This window comes from Varanus komodoensis, unplaced genomic scaffold (assembly GCF_004798865.1).
Source record: "Varanus komodoensis strain SLA01 unplaced genomic scaffold, ASM479886v1 scaffold11, whole genome shotgun sequence".
Classification (NCBI taxonomy): domain Eukaryota; kingdom Metazoa; phylum Chordata; class Lepidosauria; order Squamata; family Varanidae; genus Varanus; species Varanus komodoensis.
In genome coordinates this window covers 27,044,263-27,071,961 of record NW_025335317.1, presented here as the reverse complement: position 1 = coordinate 27,071,961, position 27,699 = coordinate 27,044,263, and the positions used below count along the sequence as shown (strand labels likewise).

The following is a 27,699-nucleotide window of genomic DNA, read 5'->3' as shown; positions in this document are numbered from 1 at the left end:
TATCAAAGTTGCAAGTTTGCTTTTGCTGCTAGTAGTTTTGCAAATGTGTACATCATTTTTAACTGATGAAACAGAATAAAATCAGACTATTTGTATAATTTCTGGTCTTAAATCTAGCAGAACTTCAGATCACCCACTACCCATCTCTTAATTAATCTGTAATCACCAAATAATTAGTTGCATTTCAACAGGGAGGAAAAATATTGTAAAGCATATTTCCTGACATATGCCAACCAAAATAGTTATCAGCATAATGTCTGAATGGTAAGTTTTCTAACAATTAAAATCATTTTATAATTTGTTATGAATTAATAGGTGGTCATGCTATGAACTGGAGTTCTGTATGCATATTTAATATTCGTTCTTGCCTTTGCCAAAGCTGGAACTGTGCTGCACTGTGCTATTCAACCAAATACAAAAATAGAATCAAATGTGTGACATGAGGAGGGGTGGTGTTCATTCAATCACTGTGCCAGGTGGTGCCTGCATGACATTTTGTCACCTGCCCTTGGCTTTCTATTTTAAAGTTGCTCTTGACAACTACTTTCCCCAAAAAATAAGAATCTCTAAATGTATGAGGAGACATACACATTTTATTACATTACTAAGAGACCTAAGCAGGAAGGAGCTCATAGTTTTAATCTTAAACTCTTTTCACTGAACAAATTAAAAACCATATACTGACCACTGCATCAGCATCATTTTTAAAAAATATCTCAAGAAGAGCAGGTTGCTTACCTGTAACTGATGTTCTTCGAGTAGCCATCTGTGCAGTCACACATATGGGATCTGCACCTGCGCAGTGCCTTTGGCTGGAAGATTAACAGCTAACGGTTTGGCAGGAAACTCCGCTCCCCCTCCCCCCTAGTAGTATATAAGGAGCGGAGTGTCCACCATTTTCCAGTCTTTGTTCACTCCCTAACAAAAATTGTAAAAAGAACTAAAGTAACAGGAAAATTTTTGTCAGTATGGAATAAAACAAAACCTCTCAGTGGTACAACAAGCAGAGAAAATAGCTCGGTACTGAGAAAAAAAAAAGTCGGACCACCCATGACACCAAGCGGGGCCGGTGGGTGGGTTGTGTGATGTGTGACTGCACAGGTGGCCACTTGAAGAATATCAGTTACAGGTAAGCAACCTGCTCCTTTGTCGTGGCCTCTGTGCATCACACATATGGGTAGAATAACAAGCTTACTCGAAATGGCGGAGGGAGGTGTCATCAACGAAGAATAGATGAAAGAACAGCTCTGCTGAAAGAACAGTCCTGTCTAGCACGAACATCCAATCTATAATGTCTTGCAAAAGTACATGGAGTAGCCCAGGTGGCAGCTCTGCAGACATCCTCAATCAGGACTCCTGACGCGAAGGTTGAAGAGGCAGCTACAGCCCTAGTGGAGTGGCCCCTTGGAGTTGTCGGTAAGTCTATCTTGGTTAACTGATAATACAGAGTAATAGTGTTAACTATCCATTTAGACAGTCTCTGAGGAGTAACGGGGAAGCCTTGGTTTTGTTCCAAATATTTAATGAAGAGTCTATTAGAGTGACGAAAAGACTCAGTCCTTGATCTGTAAAAAGCTAGGCAATGATGAACATCTAGCATATGCAGAGACCTCTCGACTGGATTTGAAGGAGTCGGAAAAAATGCAGGCAAGATAATTTCCTGATCCATGTGGAAAGAGGTAGCCACCTTTGGGAGAAAAGATGGATACATTCTTAACACTACCTTCTCCTTGTGAAAATTCAAAAATGGAGGATCTACTCTGAGGGCACAGAGTTCACCAGATCTACGGGCTGAAGTAACTGGTATAAGAAAGGCAGTTTTCCAAGAGACAAGACGTAGATCAGTTGTTGCCAGGGGCTCAAAAGGAGGCCGTGTTAGTGCCTGTAGTACCACTGAGAGACTCCAAGTGGGCATAAACGGCCTAATTGTTGGATGGAGATTGGAGTCCTTTGAGGAATCTCTTAATCAGTGGCTGAGAGAAAATGGAAAACCCTTGCACAGTCCCGCAGTAATAGGAGATTGCCGCCATATACACTTTTATGGAGGAAGGTTTAAGACCAGAACAGTGAAGCTCGAAGAGGAACTGGAGGATCTGATCTATAGATGCAGAGGGCGCTGAAAACGAATGAGATTTGGCAAAACTAGAGAATCTACACCACTTTGCCGCATATGATTTTCAAGTGGATGGTCTTAATGCAGAGTTGAGAATATATTGTACATCAGGATGCAAAGCTTGCGAATCCGACAGCATATCCACTGGATCCGATGAGGCAGAGGCGGTAGGCAAATTCACAGCATGGACCTGTGTGTTGGTGGTAGGAATGGAATGAGTAAGGACTGCAGATGGGATCGGTACTGTGCCAGCGTTCAATGTTATCGAATTCACTAGGCGGTCAGTTTCAGCGACGGTAAGTCCGGGTGTGGGATCGAGCCCTCCCGCTGAGTTATAAGATAAGGGATGGGAGGAAGTTGAAGGTACTCCTCCCGAGAAATACAAAGAAGTGTCGAGAACCATGGCTGGCGTGGCCACCAAGGAGTTATCAGTAGCCCTGTGGCCCCGTCGTGAATCACCTTTGCTAGTACTCTCACGATGAGGGGAATCGGAGGGAAAGCATAAAAGGTCATATCGCTCCAGGGAATCATGAAGGCATCCCCGGACGACCCCTGCCTGATTCCCGCTCTTGAACAAAAATTCTCTCACACCCTGTTTTGTCGGGTGGCAAACAGGTCTATATCTGGGAGGCCCCATCACTGGAATAGCCTGTTGCAAATCTGGCAGCCCAGTTCCCATTCATGTGACTGTGACATATGTCTGCTCAAGAGATCTGCTTTCACATTGTCTGTGCCCGCGAGATGTACTGCAATAAGAGTGATGCCTCTCGGTATGCACCACTCCCAGATTCGCATCGACAAACGAGCTAATTTTGGGGACCTTGTCCCCCCTTGTTTGTTTAAGTAAAAAACTGTGGCTATGTTGTCCGAGGTTACCTGGACAACCTGCCGGTGAAGCACGTCCTTGAATGACTGTAGTGCTTTGAACACAGAGAGAAGTTCCAGAAAGTTGATATGGTTCCTGGAGTCCTGACAGTTCCAAACCCCCTGGGTGCGTAGACCGGAGCACAAGGCTCCCCATCCCAGAAGGGATGCGTCGGTACCGAGAGTCACTGTCGGATACTGAGGCCAAAACGGGACTCCGATGTTTAGGTTGCTTGACTCTGTCCACCATAATAGAGACTGAAGAACAGAGGACGGGAGTCGAATCCGCTTCATAGGCAGATCCCTTTGTGGTCAAAACCTCCCGTTGAAGGACAATTGGAGGGGACGCAGCTGGAGTTTGGCATGTGGGACTACGGTGATGGACGCTGCCATATGTCCCAACAGTCTTTGAACAGATCGGGCAGGAACAATTCCTTCTCGTCGAATTTGGCAAATGTGTCGAGCGATAGCATGTTGTCTGTTTCGAGGGAGGAAGGCCTTTACCACCGTAGAATCCAGTCGGGCTCCAATAAAGTTGATCGTCTGTGTAGGGAGAAGATTTCTGATGATTAATGCAGAGTCCAAGGTCTTGCAATAAGTTACAGGTCATATTTACAGCGGAGCTAAGTCCTTCCCTAGTCCAGGAAACCAACAGCCAATCATTGAGGTATGGGTATATCTGAATTCCACGCAGTTGAAGGTATGCACATACGGGAGCCATACACTTCATGAAGACCCTCGGTGCGGTGGCCAGTTCAAATGGCACCACCTTGAATTCATAGATTTCAGAGGCTACCACAAAATGGAGGAAGCACCTATGTCAAAGATGTATCAAATATGAAAATAGGCATCCTTCAAGTCCAGCGAGGCGAACCAATCCCCTCTCCCCAGCAATGGGAGGATATTTTAAAGTGTGGTCATCTGAAACTTCTTTGGTGTTATAAATTTATTGAGAGCTCTCAAGTCCAATATCAGCCGAAGCCCTCCATCTCGTTTCGGAACCTAGAATAGAATCCGTGGAGTCCTTCTGATGAAGATAAGCAACAAACGGCTCCTTTGGACGGGAGTTGGTAAATTTTGTCTAACAATACCGGGGAGCATGGCGTAAACCAGATAGGACTCAATGATGGAGCAACGTCGAATTCAATTCTGTATTGGTGCTGGATGATGGATAACATCCACCCATCAGATGTAATGGACTCCCAAACAGGGAGTCGGCTTTTCAGTCGGTCCCCAAATGAGAGGGGGGAGGGTGGGGTTGGAAGGGAAGGTTTGCCCATCCCATCAGCGCTGGCGTTTATCTCCGTCGAAGCAGTGGTGGCTTTGCTGGAAACGCTGAGGCAGTTGCTTGCGGTGCTGCTGGCGATGCTGTGGCTGTTGGCGGGGTGGATATTGCTGCCTATACTGAGGCCAAGTCCACGACCACTTATGTTGAGGGGGCGGTTGTAGTTCCATGCGCCGGGCAGTCATCTTCGACTCGTGGATCCTCTTCAACTTGTGACCGGTTCTAGCTTTGAAGAGGCTGGATCCATCAAAGGGCATCTCCACAATCCTCCTTTTCACCTCCTCGGGAAAGTTGCAGTTACGCAACCATGCGTGTCTCCGAAGAGAGATGGCGCCGACGAGAGCCCTCGAGTCCGTATCCACGTGGTGTCTGGTGGTGGATAGTTGTTGCACGGTGACCTGCATTGCCTCCTTTACGAACACCCTCGCTACGTCGCCTTGATTATCAGGGAGGATGGCAATGATGTTGTCCAGGCACTGCATTATAAAGTATTGATAACGCGCCAGGGTCGCCTCATAGTTAGAGATTCTTAGGCCCAGACCTGAACCGCATAGACCTGGCGCGAGAAGGAGTTGATCTTTCTTCCCTCTTTGTCCTGGGGCGCTGTATGACCCTGTGCCTCCCAACCCTGAGACAATTCTACCACCACCGAATTTGGCTTGGGGTTGCGGAGGAAGAATGGAATGTTCCCTTCATGGACTCGATACATCGCCTCATATTTTCTAGAGGTCGGTTGAGACTGTGCCGGAAGGTCCCACGGTTGGTCATCGCTTGTCGGAGGGTCGTAATAAGTGGCAAAGCGATGGAGGTCCATTGTTCTCCCCGCATGACATCATAGAAACGATCAGTGCTAGGCCCCGGTTGTTGGCTCGCTTCAATCTCCAATGACTTCACCAGCCTGGACATCAGTTCGGCAAACGTGATGTGCGGCTCTTCAGGTGATGCCGGACCTTGTGAAGTGACTGCAGCATCAGGTGAAGTTGAATCGACCTTGGACTCATCCGAGTCCACCCAATATGGAGGCGGGACGCTGGAGGAGGAACCCCCTGGTGACTGGGATCTCTCGCTTTCCTGAGACGGTGCATGCCCGGTGCCCCTCGAAGCCGTAGAATGGGGCTGATCCCAATGTTCAGTTGTGGGGGATCAAGCTCTAGCAGCTGGGTAGTATCTGACGGATGGATAGTCGGACCATCTCAGTGCAGACGAGTACCAGGAATGGTACCAGTCATCAGAGCGGGGTTCCGAAGAGCAGCTCCTCCGATCTCTTGGTGGGGACAATCCAGTACCCAGGTCGAACCCAACAGGTGGCATAGGAGTTGGAGTTCGAGCCTTCGGCGGAGAGTCTTGGATTTCACCATCAGAGATCGAACCGCGAGGTGGATCTTGGTTTAGCTCCAATCCCATACGATGCAGGGAGGCTGGAGGGGTGACTCCCATCGCCGCTTGAATAGTTGGACCCGATGGTGTCGGTACTGGGGCTGCAGTTGGAACCGAAGAGGCCACCGAACCCAAACGTCGATGTTTCAAATGCTCAGGCCTCTTCGGTTTCTTTGCCGATTTCTCGGCCTTATCTTTCTTGGCTCTTTTGTGCACAGCCGGATTCTCAAGAGCACTGTGCTTCCTCTTTTCCTTCTGTTTCTTGGGCGGAGAAACAGGCCACTCCCCAATGGCGGAAGCACCTTCGCCCAAAGGGCGTAAGGGTGGAGCAGTAGAGGAAGGGGCTGGACGTTGCGGTGGTTCAGTAGAGGCTGGATGGTGGTCTGGTAGGGCCGAGGTTGTAGAGGGCTTAGCCACCAGCCGGTCAGATTGTAGGAGGGCCTGGTCCCACAGGAGTTTCCGTAAACAGTTCTCCCTGTTCTTCCTGGCCTGTTTCGAGAAGGCCAGGCAATGGACACACTTGTCTGTCCTGTGGCCCTCCCCCAAACAAAGGAGGCACAGGTCGTGCGAGTCCACAGAGGGCATTTTAGAGCCACACTCTCCGCACTTGCGGAACGCCGCTCATTGAGCCATCGCGGAAAAAGAAGAAAAGAAGAAAGTAAAGTAGGAATAGATAATATTTTGTTCTTTTTTTAATAGGAACGAGAAACAAGCAAAAAACGAGAGAAAAAATGAAGAGAATAACTAGAGTAATGCGTTAAGGTAAGAAGAGAATACTAACTTGGAAGGAACAAGAGAAAAAGATTCGAACAAGAGAGCACAAGGCACAATCTAAGCGAGAGCGAAGTGGCATGAGGCACAACAAACAGCAGTCGCAAAGACTGGAAAATGGCGGACACTCCGCTCCTTATATACTACTGGGGGGAGGGGGAGCAGAGTTTCCCACCAAACCGTTAGCTGTTAATCTTCCGGCCAAAGGCTCTGCGAGGCACAGAACCCATATGTGTGATGCACAGAGGCCACGACGAAGAATGTATAAAACCCAGAGCATTTTCTATTTTGATTTAGCTGAGAACTCACACATTTTTAAGGAAACTGTACTTAATAAAAAAAACTAGGTGGTGACTGACTGAAACCAACACATACACAACCTTGTTTTCTGGTTGGTATTATTAGTTTCAAGTTTGAAGTGGTTAAGGGAAATATAGCTTTACATATATCACATTAAAGTTTTCTTATCCCTTATTCAGCTGGCAAGTTATGATTGGAAAGTGTTGCCCAGCCCATGACCTGATACATGACCTCTACACTCCCACTTCATTCCAACTCTTCTAATTAGGTACAGTATTCTCTGTTTTTCTGGCAAGTGCAGTGGCATTTCCTAACTGAGAAAGCACAGCAGGGAGCTATATCTACACCATCTGTATTCTCTCTCTTCTGTCTCTCTCAGTGGTGGGCCTGCATGTAAGCAACTCTGAAAACAATTAGGGAAGTGCTCAATTAGGATACTAGATATACAAACTTAAAAAGAAAAAGAAAACACCATTAAAAGACATGAAGAAAGGTAAGTAGAAGGAAAAAGTAAAGGACAGAGATCCATTTGACACCAGAAGAAACTGGTGAATTGAAAATAAGCATTTCTTTATCAACTTGCTGCCTAATCTTCCTTTGCTAGTGGTTTTAAGGGGATGGAGATGTTGCTGCAAACTAATCCAACAGCACTTGTTTCTCTTGCCAATGAAAAAATGTGTTTAAATTTGCTTTACAGACCCAGGGCAGCAGGCAGTTGGAGAATAATCTTCTGGGATAATTACATAGACTTTTTTTTCTTATACACAGAGAAAGCATATCCTTCTAGTATGTTGAAGAAATGATAAGTCAGCAATGATAGCATATTCATTAAATGTAAAAGGATATGTAGTATGACAGGAAAGACTTAGATTGGAATTGAGAATATTACAGGTGTCCTTGGAGTACTTCATTCAGTTAGTAAGTGGTCATACTACAAATTACAGTTCTGAATACATATTTTAAATTCCTCCTTTCCTTTGCTAAAGATGGAACAGTACTATTCAATCAGATGTCAATATTGTTCTGCTAAGCAAGAATTCAAATCTAAGTATCAGGCTGAGTTTATTTTAACAAGCCAATTTAAAGTGGTATGTCTGCATACACCAGTTGCTGAGAAGCTCAGGCAGGTGAAGGTTTTGCACCCATCCTAATTGAGCGATCCTGTGGGCAGCTGATTTGCCACTGTTTGTACAGAATGCTGGACCAGATGGACCTTTGGTCTGAATCAGCATGGCTTTTCTTATGGTCAGAGCATGTTACTGTGCTTAGAAGCCTCAGATGATCATTAGGTCCATTTGAAGAATTACTTAGGGGGAAAATACTTTTTTAAAATAACATCTTCTATCTTCTTCAACATAAGCACAGCAATTTACATCAGGAGAAGTCACAGTAGTGACATCATAATCTCTAGACTCAAAGCATAATTCTTTACTTTGAGGTACCAATATGCAAGTAAACTATTTTATATGCATCCCATTTCACATAAAGAGAAAAGGCTAAAACCCTACTTCATATTTACCTTACTTGGAAGAGTCAAAGCATAAAAGGAAGAAATCATACACAATGATATGAAAAAAGTTGCAGTTGTTAAGAAAGTGTCTAGTCACAAGACTTTATATAGCCTTGTGGTCCTTTATAGGGCCATAACCATTCTTACCCTATTTCTGAAAGAGCAGAAATTTAGAAGTAGTAGTAAGGAAGAAGAAATTAATGGTCCCAGTGGAGGAGTGCACTGTTTGTTTACACACACGTGTGTGTTTTGTGCTGTTTTTTCTGTTTATTCTTTACGAATAGATAGCACTAGGGACTATCGTTCAGCCCCATGGCCCCACTGATCTTCCTCAAGGCTTTATTTGTCCACTGTGATTTCATTTCAAAAAGTGGATGAAGCCACTTATGTATGAAGAGATGATCCAGAGTTTTGACTTGGGTTTCTTGAGTTCCAGCACTGTATCAATGATACCCAGCTTTTTCTTTCTTTTCTCCTTTCCAACTGACAAGGAAGCTGTACAACAAAGGAAGGCAACATGCTGCCTAGAGACACCAATGTGCCCTTGCTACTTTTTTTGGGGGGGGGGGGTGCCTGGTAAAGTGCCCTATGCTTTCCCACCTTAAAATGTACACACTCCTTCCAGCAGCTGGGATTGTTTAAAAAGAGGTTTCTGTTGTGCTGAAAATGGTCGGTTCAAAGGAGTTTAGTTTCTTAGGACTCAGCCACCATCTCTGCCTTATATTTAGCATTCAGAGTGGATTACTTACTACACCTCTCAAGGCAGCCATTTTGTGATAGTACCGAGAAAAAAATCTCAAATTCACAAATAAGCATAGTTATCTGATGTGTTTTTAAATACAGTGGTGCCTCCTACTTCAAATGACTCTAACGTTGAACGATCCAGAGTTCAACTGTTAAAGTTGAGATAAAATTGCTCTGAAGGTCAAGTGATGCTTCTACATTTGAACTGCAGATGAAGTGAAAAAAGTGCGGTCACAACGTAAACGTAATCTGTTGTGCACCCAAGTCATCTCTTGCTGTGAAACATCTCTTGAATAATACTTGTATGTTTTTGGTGTAGATGTTTTTGCTTTTTTTTTTTGTATATGTGTGTGTGTGTGTGTGTGTGTGTATAAATAAAACCCTCCTCACTAAGGTACAGTAAATGCACCAACATAACATTACTAACTAATTCTAATACATTGGTGCCCCCTGCTTCAAACTTATTTTGATTCAGGAAACCATATTTGCTGTTAAGTTTATTGAAACAGGTATTGTTTAGGGTCTGGGAACAGATTAATTCACTTTCCATGATTTCTAATGGGGAAAATATGTTCGGACTTTGAATGATTCAGAGTTCAAACAGCTTCCTGAAATGAATTAAGTTTGAAGCATGAGGCACCACTGTAATTGTAACAAAGGTTTTCATCTTGTTTCTGCACCTAATTAAGCTGCTAGTTCTTATCTATAAATGGCTTGGAGGGGTGTACGGGGTGATCAGGGAGGGGTAGCACCTCTGGTGTAGGGGCATGTCGTGTCCTCTTAGGGCAGCTCGTCCACCTTTGATCCCCACTTGTCACCCAGCTCTCACCTGTGGCTCCCAGTAGATGTAGCATGCACAGCAGCCACACCCCAGGCAACAGCTTTGACAGGCTGGCCAAACCAGGTTGAGGGTAGCTGTTGGGTCAAGACCTTTGGTGAGATAAGGATTTGTCTGTCCTGAGCATGTGAAGACAGACTCCGGCAGATTGCGCAGATGAGACCTACTAGAATAGGACCATTGGTCATGAAAGTGGTTTCTGCAAGCGTTGTGGTATGCTAAGAGCATGGCAAGACACGAAGACGCCCTGGTCAACCACTGCGCCCAGCCCATCTCCAACCGTCTCGACTTTTGTCCTGCCACTGGAGCAAGATGGAATCTGGGAAGAGAGAGTGAGGCTGACTATGTGCACTTCTCTCTCACTTTAATCCAATCCACATTCAAGTCTTGACACCCCCAAGTCCCATGAACCTCAAAGTCGATGGGCGAGCGACGAAGCAGCAGGTGTGGATACACTGGGAGTTGTAGCCGCGGACCTGTACACAGGCGGCTCAGGTCTAATGGTCTGCTGACCGAAGCAACAGCTGGATTTGGTGTCTACCTGAGTGACTGAGTAGCCCTCTTTAGGACTGCACTGCTAATCTCTGTAGCAAGAGGAAGGGGCTAGAAAAGGTGCCCTAAACATTGTTTGCTTCACAGAACCCTGGCCAGCTTACCACAGCTGGAGGGGATCCCATCTCATGCGGTCGAACAACAAAACTTCAAACAAAATGCAAGGTAACACCACTCACTATTGGCACATGGAACATACGCAAACTTCAAGACAACCCCTCAGCAGATTGACCAGAAAGAAGAACAGCCCTGGTCGCCAGAGAGCTCACAAGATTTAACATTGATATTACGGCCCTGTGTGAAATTCGCCTAGCCAATGAAGGTCAGCTCACAGAAACAGGAGGCAGTTACACATTCTTCTGGTGTGGACGTAGCAGTGACAAACATTGTGAATCTACAGTTGGCTTTGTGGTTAAGAATCATCTTGTCCCCTTACTTGCCAGTCTTCCCAAGGGCATGAATGACCGACTCATGACACTGCATCTCCCACTACTGAGAGGAAAGCAAGCCACACTGATCAGCGCCTACACACCCACAATGATGAAGTAAAGGACAAGTTTTATGAAGATCTCGATGCCCGACTCTCATCCGTGAAGCGCACCGACAGGCTGATTCTACTTGGCGATTTCAACACGAGAGTAGGATCCGATCACTCTGCCTGGGATGGCATCATTGGAAAACATGGAATCGGCAAATGTAACAGCAATGGCCTACTACTACTGAAGACATGTGCGGCTCATGATCTGATCCTCACTAATGCCATCTTCCGCCTGCCCACTCGCAAAAAGACGTCCTGGATGCACCCACGCTCCAAGCACTGGCATCTCATTGATTATGTCATCATGCGGAGGAAAGACAGACAGAATGTAAGGGTGACCAAGGCCATGCCGAGTGCTGACTGTTGGACTGACCACAGACTCATCATCTCCAAATTAAGCCTTCACATCAAGCCAAAGAGACGTTCACAGGGAAACAAAGCTATGATGAAAAAGATCAGTGTCAGTAAACTGAGGAATCCCAACACAGCAGCTTCACTAGCAGAAGATCTTGACAACCAACTTTCAGAGCTGCAATTAGAGGAAAATGCTGAGAAGGACTGGGAACACTTCTGGGATATTGTGCACTCTTCTGCACTAAAGGTTCTTGGACCCTCACACAGGAAACAGCAGGACTGGTTTGATGAAAATGATAAAGAGATCAAGGCCTTACTTGCTGAAAAGTACCACCTTCACCGTGCTCATCAGAACGACCCATTGTCAACAGCTAAGAAAAATGCCTTCAACAACGCTTGCAGGACTGTACAGAGCAAGCTTTACAAGATGCAGAACTCCTGGTTGAGTGCCAAAGCAGATGAAATCCAGAAGTTTGCTGATAGAAACGATGCCAAACAGTTCTACGAAGACCTCAGATCCTTGCATGGACCTCAGCCCTCAGGGAGCTCCCCTTTACTGGATTCAGATGGTACAACTCTTATTACTGAAAAGGCTCTGATTCTACAGCACTGGGCTGAGCACTTCCAATCCGTACTGAACCGCCCTTCCTCCATCAATAACGAGGCGATTCACAGAATGCCCCAGGTGGATATCAACCATCAACCACAGCCTGGACATCTCACCATCAAAGACTGAAACCCTACAGGCCATCAGCCAGCTGTCCAGTGGCAAGGCCCCAGGATTTGACGCAATCCCAGTGGAAGTCTATAAGGAAGGTGGTGCAGTGCTTGTCGACAAACTCACTCAGCTATTCCAGTCCTTCTGGAGTCAAGGCTCCATTCCTCAGGAACTGAAAGACGTGTCCATCGTACACCTCTACAAGATGAAAGGAAATCAACAAGTCTGTGATAATCATAGAGGAATATCACTGCTCTCCATCGCAGGCAAGATCCTTGCACACGTGTTGCTGAATCACCTGACTGACCATCTGGAACAGGGTCTACTACCCAAGACACAGTGTGGCTTCCGCAAAGAGCGTGGCACTGTGGACATGATCTTCGCAGCCCGACAGCTCCAAGAGAAGTGTCAAGAGCAGAATCGTGAACTGTATACCATCTTTGTGGATATCACCAAGGCTTCTGACACTGAGTCAGTTCCACGACGACATGACAGTTCGTGTTTTGGACGATGGAGTAGCTTCAGAGGGCTTTCCCGTTACAAACGGCGTCAAGCAAGGGTGCGTGCTGGCACCGACTCTGTTCAGCATAATGTTTTCAGCCATGCTGACAGACACCTTTCAGAACAACTCCTTGGGAGTCAGCCTGAAATACAGGACTGATAGGAAATTGTTCAACCTGCGAAGACTCCAGGCTGTCACCAAGATAAAGGAGACTGTGCTACGAAACCTCCTTTTTGCTGACGACTGTGCCCTGCAAGGACAAATTCGCAGCAGCATGCGACAACTTCGGCCTCCTCATCAACACAGAGAAAACCAAAGTGATGCATCAGCCAGCTCCGAAAGCCCAACACCAAGAGCCCACCATCACAGTGAAGGGACAAAAGCTGCAAGCAGTGGACCAATTTACATACCTTGGCAGCACCCTTTCCCACACAGTGACAATTGGATGGCTCATGAAGACAACATTGGTCTACTGAGTTTTTCATAGTTAATACTGCTCTGATTTTACTATTCCTATAGTAAACTTCTATACACCTTTTATTTAAAAAAAATGTACATTGCCTCAAATGTTCATTTGAGTAGGAAGATTAGATAGATGTTAGCATTCAGTCAGAGAGCCAATGGTAACCTAAACCCTTACTTTTAATTTTGCAGGCAACAAAGCCTGTATTTGCTCAATTCCACAAAACATGCTGAGAAATAAAAAACATGAAAATTGTAGTTATAAGTGGCCGCTCCTTCATAAATGAAAAATTATATTCATTTAGAGACTTTGAACACATTAACTTGACATTAACATTGTGCTTAAGTACACAATGCCCTCTTTAGTTTTTGCTTTTCAGCAGGCAGTCCCAGTGGTACTGAGCCAAAAAGGGTTAGGAGCCTACTGTGTAATTCCAGACACGTGACCTCAGCTGACTGGATTTGGGTTAAAGATTTTGAGCATTCCTACAGGGACTTAACTGTATTTTACCACATTATTCTTTAACTGCTTCGTTCTCAATCACACTAGAATACAATAACAAATAACAACAGGCAACAGTGTCAATATTATTTAGCAAAATAATCACATAAATAAGATGATAAAAATATACCTGGTGGACTCTACTAACATTTTCCATAAAAAACATTTTAAGGAATTACAGTCTGTTAGAAAAAAGATAATTTACATCTCACAGTAGTGCTGGCCAGTTATGGTTATACTCATTCTATGCAAAGGGCAATTATAATGTGTACTCTGGGCAGAGCAACATTTAAATTTACAAACCATAAAACAATCTTAATTTACTTTCTTCCACTCTGCAAATATAACAGCAGAGGTCCAGAAATCTGGTGACCAATGATGATCTGCAAGCACTTTCTATTGACATTGTGCCCAGACCTGCAGCATAAAGAGAAAAACACCCTCTTCTTATGTGTACTTTGTGCATTGCAGTTAACTTGGAAAGGGGGCAGTCTCTGATTGCTGCACTTAAAGAGCAAGGTCCAGACATACAGATGCAGACAGATGTATGTACATACACATGCTTTTTAAGAGGAATCAGTCCCACTTCATATCAACCTCAGAAGATATTCATAAGCAGTAAGAGAAACACAGCAAGAAATTATTGCTGCTGCTCCCATCTCCAACATCTGATGCAAAATAGATCAACTCAGCCCCTCTCTTGAATGTACCAGAGGGAGGGGCTGAATTAATCCAAGTTGGAAAAGTGTTCAAGAGGAATTAATGCTTTATTTGTTTATTTATTGGTAGTTCTGGTGCACACTGCAAGCCTTCCCCTACCCTCACAACATGACAAATACTTCTATGTCCAAAGTGAATCATAGCAATATCCATAATAATTTTTAAAATATAAACAACTTGTTTTTGTTACTGCTATTAGAGTGATACACTGCTATTATCCAGGAAAAAAGGCTTGAACGACAAAAGCAACAAAATATTGAAAAATACAGATATTCCTTATACAGTGGTACCTTGGCTCACGAACTTAATCCATTCCACAACTCTGGTTGTGACCCAAGTCAAATTTCCCCATAAGATTCAATGTAAATAAGGTTAATCCATTCTGGCCCCTCCGAATGTGGTTGTGAGGCAGTTTTTGGTCACGAGCCAAGTCAATTTTCCCCATAAGGTTCAATGTAAATAAGGTTAATCCGTTCTGTAACTATTTTTTTAATCAGAAATTTTGAAACAAAGTGACAAAGAGTAACAAAGTACTGTACAGTACACTAACCTAGGTGTGGGGGGAGGTTATTGTTTTGAGGGAGAGTCCCGCTCCATAAGGACATTGGGGAGAACTCTTTCAGGGGTTTCCTCTCTTTGTGTCTTAGCTGCAGGGTCAATTTTGGTGAAAAATGTGTCTATAATCACTTGTTTTTTCCTGTGCTGCAAAACCCTCTGGAAATGAGAGACCACGTTATTGTTCATCAGATTCAACACTCTGTTCTTTACATTTATGTCGGGGTGGTGCTTCTCAAAGAAACCCTGGCATGGGCGCACTCCTGCAGGAAAGATGGGCACAATCTCAGCCATCTCCCCCCCCCCAACCAGCACGATTGTGGCCATCTCTCCACCCCCCACCCCCCAAGTGGGGAGATGGCCAGGATCGCAGTTGTGTTCGTGCAGGGAAGACGTGCGTGATCACAGGTGTGCTCCTGCAGGAAAGACGGGCGCAGAACAGCACAGCACAGCCATGATCATGCAAGTGTTCCCTTAACGAAGACGACTGTGTTCGTGGTCATCTCCCCACTTGGGGGGTGGGGAGATGGCTGTGATCTTGGTCACCACCCAAAGCGGAGTTCGTGACCGAAGTAAAAATTTTCATGAAATTTTTGTTCATGACCCAAGGCGTTCGTGACCCAAGGCATTTGTGAGCCAAGGTGCCACTGAAGTTGAAATATTTGTTGAAACATACAGGCTTGACACAGTGGGCTACACAAAGTTAGTCTTAGAGGAGATTTACTGAAATGAAAAGGACGTAAGTTAGGATTTACTCATTTAAGCCCCATTCATTTTAAACTTTGGGTAAGACTAACATTGGATAGAACCCCTTTTTGGACTTAAAAATGTAGAACTTCATCTGTCATTCATGTCTTACTAGCTGCAAATCTAAAGGTAACATTCATGAAGATTCAGATAAAAATGAAAGTCAGACCATTTCAAGATCTAAAGCATCAAAACTTGCCTATGGTACTCTCTTAAAGTGTGGGTGGCACCTCTGGAACCAGCAGCTTTGAGCCAGGATCCTCCCTAGCAACATGTGAGTGAAAATAGATAGTATCATGGTACTGAGTCATGTTTGAGAAATATGGTCACCAGTGACATCCACAAACTAAATCTTGGGAACTGGCAGAGGAAGCTGCCAGGTGTGACATATTTATTACAACCAATAATAGAATGAGGCAGAAAGCATTGGAATTGCCACCAGTCTTATTCTCCTTTTACCAAACAGATCAGGAAAAAGCCTTTTTAACTAAAGTGTTTATTATGTTAAAGTTGGCTGCCTAGATTTGCCATAGCTTTCCCCCACAGGAGCAAGCATCTTTTAATTTCTGCCTACACTGCAACTGGGAAAACCATAGCCATGACTGCACTTTTGTTGGCAGGGTGATGTCTCTGCTTTTTAGTATGCTGTCTAGATTTGCCATAGCTTTCCCCCACAGGAGCAAGCATCTTTTAATTTCTGCCTACATTGCAACTGGGAAAACCATAGCCATGACTGCACTTTTGTTGGCAGGGTGATGTCTCTGCTTTTTAGTATGCTGTCTAAATTTGCCATAGCTTTCCCCCACAGGAGCAAGCATCTTTTAATTTCTTGGCTACAGTCACTGTCTGCGGTGATCTTGGAGCCCAGGAAAATAAAATCTGTCACTACCTCCATTTCTTCCCCATCTATTTGCCAGGAAGTGAGAGGACCGGAAGCCATGATCTTAGTTTTCTTAATGTTGAGTTTCAAGCCAGCTTTTGCACTCTCTTCCTTCACCCGCATGAAGAGGCTCTTTAGTTCCTCTTCACTTTCTGCCATGAGAGTGGTATCATCTGCATATCTGAGGTTGTTGATATTTCTCCCGGCGATCATAATTCCAACTGGTGATTCATCTAGCCCCGCCTTTCTCATGATGTGCTCTGCATGTAAGTTAAATAGGCAGGGCGACAGTATACAGCCTTGCCGAACTCCTTTCTCAATTTTGAACCAGTGGTTCCATGTCCAGTTCTCACTGTTGCTTCTTGACCCACATAAAGTGATACCTCGGCTCACTGGTGCTGCTGCACTAAAGACAGGTGCAGCAAAGTAGAGCCGCGAATCTGCTTGTCATTCATGCAGCCACGCACCTCTGATCACGGATCACAGTTGCTTTCGTGCAGGGAAGGCATAGTTATCAGAGGTGTGTGGCTGCAGGAAAGACAGGAGCAGCAAAGGAGAGCCACGGGGGAGATGGTTGAGATTCTGCCTGTCTTTCCTGCAGGAGCACGCCTCTGATCAGGTACACCTTCCCTGCACGAACGGAACTGTGATCTAGGCCATCTCCCCACCCCCAGTGCACTGTTTGCGCCCATCTCTCCCTCCCCCAATGCGCCCACGATCACACCTGTCTCTCCCCCCCCACCCCCCAGCGCACTGGGATGATAGGCGCCTGCAGGGATGACAGGTGCGATCTCAGTCGTGCTGTAGGGGCGGGGAGATGGCTGCACTTGTGCTTGGAGTGGGGCGGGGGGGATGGCCATGATCTTTGTTGTTGTCACTTTGCTTCACATTTTTCTGATTTAAAAAATAGCTACAGAACGGATTAACCTTATTTACATTGAACCTTATGGGGAAATTTGACTTGGCTCATGACCAATTTGGCTCACGACTAGAGTCCTGGAATGGATTAAGTTTGTCAGCCAAGGTACCACTGTATAGACAAATAAAATGGTCTGGTACCATCTCTTTAAGAACTTGCCACAATTTGTTGTGATTCACACAATCAAAGGCTTTAGCATAGTCAATGAAGCAGAAGTAGATGTTTTTCTGGAACTCCCTAGCTTTCTCCATGATCCAGCATATGTTGGCAATTTGATCTCTCGTTCCTCTCCCTCTTCGAAATCCTACCTGTACTTCTGGTAGTTCTCGGTTCACATACTGCTGGAGCCTAGCTTGTAGTATTTTGAGCATAACTTTGCTAGCATGTGAAATGAGTGCAATGATGCGGTAATTTGAATATTCTTTGGCATTACCCTTCTTTGGGATCGGAATGTAAATTGACCTTTTCCAATCCTGTGGCTACTGTTGAGTTTTCCAAATTTGCTAGCATATTGAGTGTAGTCCTTTTACTGCATCGTCTTTTGGGATTTTGAATAGCTCAGCTGGAATACTGTCTCCTCCACTAGCTTTGTTGTTGCTCAGACTTCCTAAGGCCCATTTGACTTCACGTTCCAGAATGTCTGGCTCGAGGTCAGTGACTTCCCCACTGTGGTTATCAGGGATGTTAAGCACTTTCTTAGGGGTTTTCATGGCAAGGATACTGGAGTAGGTTGCCATATCCTTCTCCAGTGGATCAACTTTTGTCACAGCTCTCTGCTATGACCTGTCCATCTTGGGTGCTCCTGCATGGCACAGCTCATAGCTTCCTTGAGCTACACAAGCCCCTTTGCCATGACAAGGTAGTGATCCATGAAAGAGCACGTTTTTATATACATAGGTAAGTATATTACAGTAAAAGCCTAATTATAAGGGCTAATTCTGACAGTATTCTTCAAGTACTACTTTTAAGTAATATTGAGGAAGGTAGAAGAATAAACTTTTTTTTACACAGTAGCATATAAAACATACTAGTAATCACTAGAGGCTATTTAAGCCTTAGTCTTCAGTGATGCAATAAAGTTGCATCTGGGTTGTACCACTGCAGATGCAGACTCACAGGATTAAATGTGTTATTTAAAAAAGGCCTAGCATTTAGAAAACTAAATTTCATCAAATCTTCTCCTTTGCATTCCAGCTGCTTAAATTTAGGAATACTTTCTGTAAATGACCTTTTAAATCCTGTGACCCCTCATATACAGTTTCAGCCATTGGTTTATTGTCACACAGAATGGCCTAGGCCCACGTTTCCAGTCAGTCCGTACATACCATTTTATTCCAACAGAATCAAGGTCTATTAACCCATTTCAGAAAAAGAAATTATAACAATTGAGTGGCTATAAGACAGAATGCTAAAGAGTAATCTTTCCTTCTATCTTAATTACCTATTCAGAATCTGACTCATGCAGCAGAAAACTAGTCTGTCACTTATATCAGATCGCACACTTGTAGCCTGAACATACGACAAAAACTTGCACAGGAATTCCCAAACAATGAGTACTGTCACGGCCTGTTTACTTCCTTACACACATTTTTAATTCACTTAATAGATTGTCAGCAACAAAAATTGATTTAGTCTCTAGTAACAAGGAAAATGTGAAAAACAAACCCTTCCTAGGTAGTTTGCTCCATTTCTGAGCAGCTTCATACCAAAAACTCACAAACTGAGAGGATATGAATGCATTATGTATACTACTGACTTGCAGATAGGAAGAAAACCTGAAATCCATACCTCTGCACAAATGTAAACAGAATACTGTTCATTATGAAATCCTATATTCAAGTTAGAGCCCACATTAGTAAACTCCATCATGCTATGATTATTCAAGGCTCTATAACCCAACCCTGTCTATTTGCAAGAAAGTATTTAATATTGTTATATTTATATCTCCTTCAACTAAACTTTTAAGGAAATATAATCAAATTGCTGTGACATTTCCCAAGGAAATTACAAGCTTTGTGGACCAATGCATTGTTGAAGCATTGTAACCTGAAGTGAGAATTATGGGAAACAAAACTAATACTTATATCCAGTTCATCTCACTTAAACCAAGTCACTCCAAAGCCATAAACCCTTCTTTTTGGTACAGTCTTTACATGAGGCTTCAGTCCCGAATATTCTGTTAGTGACAACAGGCAAAAACTCTGCCTCACTGCATGAGTTCCCACCCTCCTTGCCCAATCTTTAAATATCCTGTAAAACATTTAATTTGATATCACCACAGATACATTCTGTGTGATCCATGGATCTTATTTAATTTCTAATCAGAGAAGAACTCATAGGCTGCTTCCCCAGGATACCAAGTATGATAAACAATTTTATTTAGCTCAACATTTATTGAATATTTGTGACAATATTTATTGAAGTATTTCATTGCTCTTGTCCCTCAAAGTTCAATCATTTCTAAAGGCTATATAGTGTATTTAACTACATATTGAATAGATTGATATGATAGTAGACATTAGTATGAATTATTAAATGAAAAGCTGCCCAAGTCACTCACTTGTATGTTTTACGAAGAGTGTTTAATCTTTATCACTGTAGCTGAAGGAACAGTCTGGTATACTCAGCTGAAGAGACCATCAATATTTCATTGCATCCACTAAGAAAGACTCTTCACAATGTAATTTCTCTCCTGACCATTTCCTAACCATTTGAGAACTGCTTTTGCATCTACATTTGAAGGGCTATCATTGAGAGATATTTAAACAATATGAAAATATTACAAACTAAGAATTATCCATTTTAAGAAAGAACAAAATAACTGATTTCTCCATTTTGAAGGAGAAAGAAACTATTATTAAAGTTGAAGGCCTAAGATATTTTTGAAAAAGAAAAATCCTCTACAGAACACAGTTTAACTTTTGATTGCATTATTAATCACAATTGCATACTTACTTTTCACCTTGGTTAACGGAAGTTATAAAGCCAAAGAGTATAATTAAACATTTAACAACTTGTTTACTAGCAAAAAAAAAAGTAACACTTGAATTTAATAGCAGGAAAAAGCTGTTTTCTTTTAAAGGAGTATGAACATATGAATATTCCTAACCTGTAAAATGATTCCTCCACATTATATCAGCGAAACTCATTGGTGGGCCACTGGGAGGGTAGTGTTTACCTTTAAGAGGCTCATGATCAGTCCTTATCATATCCATTAATGAGTTTTCCAAAGAGTGCAAGTTAAAAGTATCATAGGGCCGATTCCGGTCCTAGGAAAAAGCAAAAAATAAAAGGTCTGTTACAAAGACATAACTAAATAAAGCAGACACTTCTTAACACTTATTCCACTCACCACAAAGTACAGTAACATTAGCAAACAAGGCAAACTTCATACCTAAGTCCTAGTCCTTCAGAGAATATTGAACAAATGAAGAGCAAGTTCTGATTACTCCATAAATGCAACCTTACAACAAGCATAAATGCAGTATACAATTTTGACCTGACAGACTTTAGGCAAGTGACTAACCAAAATTCTGTAGAATGCCACAATCATTGTTGGAATAGAAACATCATTAACCCTGCTTTGCTATCACAAAATTAGAAGGTAAGGGCCAAATCATGAAGTCCAACTCAACACCCAGAACAGAAATTTTTCACATATTCCTCCTATTTCCCCACAGATTGTGTTATCAAGATATTATCCTAGAGTGCTAACCAGGCTGCAGACGGATTGAACAACTGAGACAAAAATTCTGTGAAGCTGCTCTTACTTAAACTTGACCTAGAAAGGGGCCAGAGAGACTATTAAACCCCATGATCATATCAGCTTGTGCAAAGGTGTGAGGTTTTGAATCCTGCATGCCCTAAAACTGTAGTACCCCATCAACAAACATCAAATGCTATTCCAGAGGAGCCAGAGTCGGCTACAACAAAAAGGAGGTAGGATATCTCCAAGTAGATGGTGCTTGCAGTTCTTACAATATGAGTCACCATTTAGAAAAGAAGCCTTCATTTTGCTTTAATTACACTGCTCAGATGTTTAACCAAGGTAAATTTTTACATTCCCAAGGATCTTGCTAAACAGAAGTAAGAGTAGAAGGGGAAGGGGAAGAGTCAGCCTAACTCAGGAACAATAGTCTTTGAAAATACAGTGGAACCTCGGCTCACAAACACCTTGGTTCATGACCAAATCGAGTCGCGAACAAAAATTTCATGAAAATTTTGACTTGGGTCGTGGACTCCACATTGGAGTGGGGAGATGGCCATGATCGTAGTTGTGTTCGTGCAGGGAAGACATGCGTGATCAAGGGTGCACTCCTGCAGGAAAGATGGGTGCAATCTTGGCCATCTCCCCCGCAAATCTCCCCCGCCCCCAGTAACTATACAAAAAACAAGTGACTATAGACACATTTTTCACCAAAATTGACCCTGCAGCTAAGAGACAAAGAAGAGAGGAAACCCCTGAAAGAGATCTCCCCAATGTCCTTATGGAGGGGGACTCGCCCTCAAAACAATAACCTCCCCCCACACCTAGGTTAGTGTTCTCCACTGTACTGTACTTTGTTACTATGTTGTCCTTTGTCACCTTGTTTCAAATTTTTCTGATTTAAAAAAATAGTTACAGAACAGATTAACCTTATTTACATTGAACCTTATGGGGAAATTTGACTTGGCTCACAACCAAAAGCTGGCTCACAACCACATTCGGAGGGGCCAGAACGGATTAACCTTATTTACATTGACTCTTATGGGGAAATTTGACTTGGGTCACAACCAATTTGGGTCACAACCAGAGTTGTGGAATGGATTAAGTTCGTGAGCCAAGGTACCACTGTATTACCTTTGCACCCAAGGAAAGGTTCTGCACTTCCTGCTTACAAAATCAGGAAATTATTCTGACACAAAACCCTTGCAAGATTTTGCAAACAATTTAAGATGAAATATTGATAAAAATACAATAATAATCTCTTGAAATCCTTGCCAGGTTCAGCTTATTTTTCAGTGGTAGCACACATTGCACATAGAATCAAGTATTAATCCTTGCCTGAGAACCTTTGATACTTTTTTCAGAAACCACTTAAAATTAAATCTCCAAAGAGTCTCTTCTTCCTAGTAAATACTTGTATTGATTTTTTAATATTATCTTTTTCTTATGATTACCCAGATTAACCTATAAAATATTGAAAAGCAACTTAATTTATGCCATAACCCAAACACAGCTTCTTAAATTAACACCTACTATTCATTTCAGAGGATTGTATTTCATATGTACTCAAACTGGTAGTCTAACAGACTGATTCTATTGATGATTGCTCTGCTTTCAAATATTTAAGAACAGGCTTTTTGTACTGGCAAAATGTTGCATTACACCAGTTGGGTGGAAGCCTGGATCAAAAAGTATACCTAGAAGAATGCTATGTGCTCTTGGATTATTCCAAGAGAATGTACCACTGCCATCTAAGAACTCTAGCATGGCATACAAAATATCTTTATCCTTTTTCACTACAGGGACTTTGCCAATTTTTTCTCTATAAAAGCATGAATTTACATGTTTCATGAGGATTATGATTTTCCCGCTCCTCAGACCTCAAAGAAGCTTGGGACTATCCCATCATATTCTTACTTGTACATGGGCAGCTCAACATACACAATTGAATTCCATGACTTAATAGGAATGTCTACATCATCTTCCTAGTGAAGTCCACAACTACCCATGTAACTTGACATGCTTAAATATTGCAGTAAGCTTACCAAGCACCTTTAAGATAGGTCACTGGGACCTGCAACAAAGGGTTGCAATGCATCTCTACTTTCTAATAAGAGTGCACCTGTTAAGGGTTACAGCCAGTCATACCCCACTCCAGTAAGCCATTTTGTTCCTCTCCATCTGAATTTTCAGTTTCATTTTCAACTAATGGTCAATATTTTGTGGCTACTGAGCAAACTCAGCCTTGAAATACTTTTTTCTGTTCCTTACATTTATTTTTATATTTATGTGAACCTCAGGGTTCACATGCAGGTATCTCATTTACCCAAGTTCACTCATCACCCAACTTCACTACTAGAGATAGCAATTGCAGCAGCAGGAAAAGGAGGGACATAGGGTAGAAGCTTGCTAAATAATTGGTAATATTTCAGACACCTTACATGAAAATACAACATTCAATAATAAGGTCTATTATAATTACTCTCTTAAAAACAGAAAAGTGATTCAACAGTTTGATTCACATTTGAATAATAATTAACAGGAATGGAACCAATATTCAATATTCAAATCCTTGGCAGTTTCTACACCCTTACACTCCTGCTTGTATTCTAGCAGAAAAAATGTAGGCATAGCCTTCCACAAACAGCAACCTTCATCTCAATTATTTTGCACCCTCAACTTTCCAGAAGCTGCTTTGCAATGATCAAAAAGTCCCTCACCTATGGGAAAGGTGAATGATGGGTTACCGTGCTTTTTGAATACAGGCACTCTTAGATAAGACTGATTATCTGAATCCATTTCAGTTGTTCAGCCTGGTTTGATTCAGAAAAATCCTTGGTCACCCTATATGATCGCCTATGCTAGGAATGAGACAGAGGAGTGAGACCCTGTTGATACTGCTGGACCTCTCAGTAGCTTTTGATACCATTGACCTTGGTATCCTTCTGGGGCAGCTGACTGAGTTGGGAGTGGGGGCAGGGAGGGCATTGCAGTGGTTTTGCTCCTACTTGGAAGGCCATCTGCAGGAGGTGGTGCTTGTGGAACACTGTTCAGCCCTAAGGGCTCTCCAGTATGGAGTTCCTAGGAGTATGTTCTGTCTACCTGCAATCACCAAATGGGGTCATCCAAAGTTTTGGAATGCATTGCCATGAGTATGCCAACACACACCTCACCTTTTCAGCATCAGCAGGTGAAACTGTAAGTGTGCTGAACTGGTGCCTGGCTACAACAATGGATTGGATGAGGGCCAATATGCTGAAATTCAATCCAGACAAGACTAAGATGCTTTTGGTGGGTGGTTCCTTTGACCAGATGGGGAGTGTTCAGCCTGTTCTAGGTGCAGTTGCACTTCCCCTTTACTTTTTAAAATCTATGTATTTATTGAATGGAGCTGGTATTTGACCGCAATAAAGTTTCTCTCTCCCCACCCCACCCTAAAGAGCAGGTTTGTAGCTGGGGAGGTATTCCTAGATCCATCTTTGTCACTTGAGGCTTGGGTGGCATTGGGGACTCAGAGTGTTTTCTACCAACTTCAGCTGGTGGCTCACCTACACCCCTATCTAGTCAGGGATAGCCTGGTTTCAGTAGTCTACATTCGGGTAATCTCTGAACTGGATTCTTGCAATACACTCTATGTGGGGCTGCCCTTAAGGATGGTTCAGAAGATTCAGCTGGTGCAGGATGCAGCAGCCAGAGTAATATCCAGGACCTGCAGCTCCTAACATATAAGACTGTGTCTGGCCTGCCTATATTGGTTGCATGTATGCTTCCAGTCCCAATTCAGGGTGCTAGTTTCAACCTATAAAGCCTTACATGCCTTAGGACCACAATACCTATTGGAGAGCCTCTCCCCACTGTGATTTACCCAGACACTATGCTCCACCTCCGTGGCCTTACTCCAAGTGCTAACTCCAAGGGAAGTGCAGAGGGTGGCAGCTACAGGGAGGACTTTCTTGGTGGTGCTCCCCCACTATAGTATAACCTCCCCACTATAGCCCAACAGGCACCAAATCTGTCATCTTTTTGGTGCCAGGTTAAGATGGCCCTCTTTTCTGAGGCTTTTAATGACTTACTCATCCACCCAGGGGCTTGAGGGGATTACCAGGTGTTTCACAGAGCCACTTTTTTGTTACTCCTTGATATTGTCTGTTTTTAGCTGTTTTGTACTTTTTATTTTTTTCAATTTTATGATATTTTATTGTATTTTATCATGCTTTTTTATGGACTGTGTAAACCACCCTGACTGCTTTGGCCATGGGGCAGTACAGAAATAAATAAAATCTAGCCGAACAAACAAACCTTTTTGTTAACCATGAACAACCCATGGTTTGTTGAGTTGTGAACTGTTGGTTGTTCAGTTAAATCATCCATGGTTTGTTATCTCCAGTGAATTCAGACATGATAACCTTATTTCAACAACTCACAGTTCAACAACAGCTGACACTCAATTCACACTTAACCCTTGAGTATCTATTATTTTGTTGTCTGAACCTATTCAATGTATTAATTTATCCTGTAGAAGCATATCCTCAGTATCTTTCCACCCTTTTAAAAGACAGCACAATGTATGAAATCCCTCCTTACTATATAACCACAGTGTGCCATGCCGGGGGGGGGGGGGGGAGAGAGAGCGCATATAAAGGGAGTAAAACTTCCTACATTGTAATTATTTGAGGGTCTCCCAACTGTAGAAACATTGGTCAAATGGGATAGTTACTTCATGGAATTAAGTACATAAGACTGTAAGAATTTTATTGAATCAGACCAAAGACCTATTTAGCACAGGATTCTGTTTACACAGTGATCAACAAGAAGGTCCTATGGGGATCGCACAAGTAGGACACTGGGAATAGCACTTTCCCACTCATGCCCACAGCAATGTGTGGGCACGCCTCTGATAATATATAGCCTTTAGGACTAATAATTACTGATAGCCTTACCCTCCACAAATTTGTCCAATCCCCTTTTACAGCCATCCATAGTTACAGTCATCATGACATCTTGTAGTACCAAATTCAGAAATGCGAATATGCACTTTATTTTAAAAAATGCCCCTTTAATGTTCTGAATCTCATACTATTCAGTTTCACAGGATGACCTTGGACTCCACTATTGTAAGGGAGGAAGAAAAATATATCTTCCTCCACACTATGCATAATTCTGTACACCTCAATCACGTCTCCATGTAACTTCTATCCACTTAACTATTCACTTAACATTAGTCTGTCTAATCTAAATACTGGGAGCAAGGAAAATTTCACTCTCTGGTAAGGTGGTAAGTATAGAAGGGCATTTAATACTAATTACTCAATTCATAATAATGAGAATACTAACCTTGTTTCAGCTAAGAGGAAACTGGGATAAGGAGTAAAAGGAACTCAAATTGAAATTTCAACCTATTTCAGATTTCCTTCACTGAGTAGATTCAGATTTCAGATGTAGACATAGCTAGATCTAGACACATTTATTTTTAATTCAACTGGCAATTTAAAGCAACAGAAGAAGAGGGGGTGGAATAGCTACCATACCAAAAATTATCAAATAAAAGAGAAAATGAGCTATGAATTCCTCTCTTGCAGATCTCAGAATAAAAAGATAATTCTCTAGGCTCTAAATCAGTTCCCCCGATTCCTAGGCCTTCGACCAGATCTTCCCCTTTCCACACTCATCTGGTCTTCCTAATTTTTGTAGGGGCCTTGGATTGCTGCCAATTCTGTGTTTCAGGTATTTTTAAAAAGTATTCAACCTTTCTTCTGGTACACATTTTACACAGTTTTGTAATAGAATAGTTGACCTACTTCAAAAACCCTGAAACCTACAGTTGAGCAAACTGAGTTTACCTAAACTCATGCTTCAAAGATGAGTGCCGTTTATGGCTGCAAGAGATTAAGGGCATTATAAACGCCTTTCCCTTTTTGCTGAACAAAAGAAGTAGAAATCATTGTTCTTGCTTTTATGACTACACTCTTGTGAATTATCTGCAGACTTTTTTTTTTACAATTGACTGAGCATTTACCAGTGGCATTTAAATTACAATTATATTTGGTTTAGCACTGGGCTTTAGATAAAAATCTGCTCACACATTCTGGCTTAGGAATTTAATTTTTTATAGTGAACTGGCACTTTTTCTTCTGTTGACTAAACTGGTACAAAATTCTCGTATATTTAAATAATTAAGAGGATCACCACCACTTACAGAAAACCAAAAGGCAAGGGAAAATTCTTCTCAATTTGCATATTCCTGAACTATGAAATAGACTGGCTTGAAAAAGCTTTTTTTATGATGGTGAAGTTATGGTCCCTGTTTCTGGCAAAAGCTCTTAATCTGCTGCAGCAGCATTCATCACAGCCAAGGCAAAAAGTTACTGGGCAGCACTTTAATGAGTGCCACTCACTGGTTTTTATATGGATGAAAAAATAGAAAGGACTAATGATGGGGATGAGTTGGAAGATGATTTACCACCCTAATGGTCATTGGCCACCACAAAGGTAAATATAGCAAGATTCTGACCATTCACTGTGCCTGTCATAGTGATCTCATGCTGCTATTTTATAGACTTCAATTGTCTGATCTCAGCTCTATATAGTCCTGAAACTATGAATATTCATGTGTACCAACAAACAATAGTTCCCATCTCATGGAAAAACAGTCCAAACAATACCATCCCTTGCTTCTGAAAAAAAAAAATCTAGACTTTTACATATCAGTTAAATTGTCTTGCTCAGTGGCCCTGCAATGTAT

At 42.6% G+C, this 27,699-nt stretch overlaps 2 protein-coding genes across 9 annotated transcripts in view; both read right to left on the bottom strand.

The window, feature by feature from the left end:
- Window positions 1-27,699, bottom strand: part of CPEB3 (cytoplasmic polyadenylation element binding protein 3) — a 137,590-nt gene that overhangs the window by 78,299 nt on the left and 31,592 nt on the right. For 6 of the 8 annotated variants that reach the window (XM_044420691.1, XM_044420686.1, XM_044420690.1 and 3 more), the window contains one exon: window positions 20,361-20,520. In XM_044420691.1, coding sequence (XP_044276626.1) covers window positions 20,361-20,520 — 160 coding nt within the window. The remainder of the gene's footprint in view (window positions 1-20,360; window positions 20,521-27,699) is intronic. The other 2 variants (XM_044420688.1, XM_044420689.1) reach the window with 1 other exon arrangement.
- LOC123018505 lies at window positions 1,188-27,664 on the bottom strand. The gene is made up of 4 exons (XM_044420694.1): window positions 27,653-27,664; window positions 16,796-16,801; window positions 14,469-14,472; window positions 1,188-8,368 (listed from the first exon to the last, which is right to left on the bottom strand). The coding sequence occupies exon 4, from the start codon at window positions 3,705-3,707 to the stop codon at window positions 2,793-2,795; it is 915 nt and encodes a 304-aa protein (XP_044276629.1). The 5' UTR covers window positions 3,708-8,368; window positions 14,469-14,472; window positions 16,796-16,801; window positions 27,653-27,664; the 3' UTR covers window positions 1,188-2,792.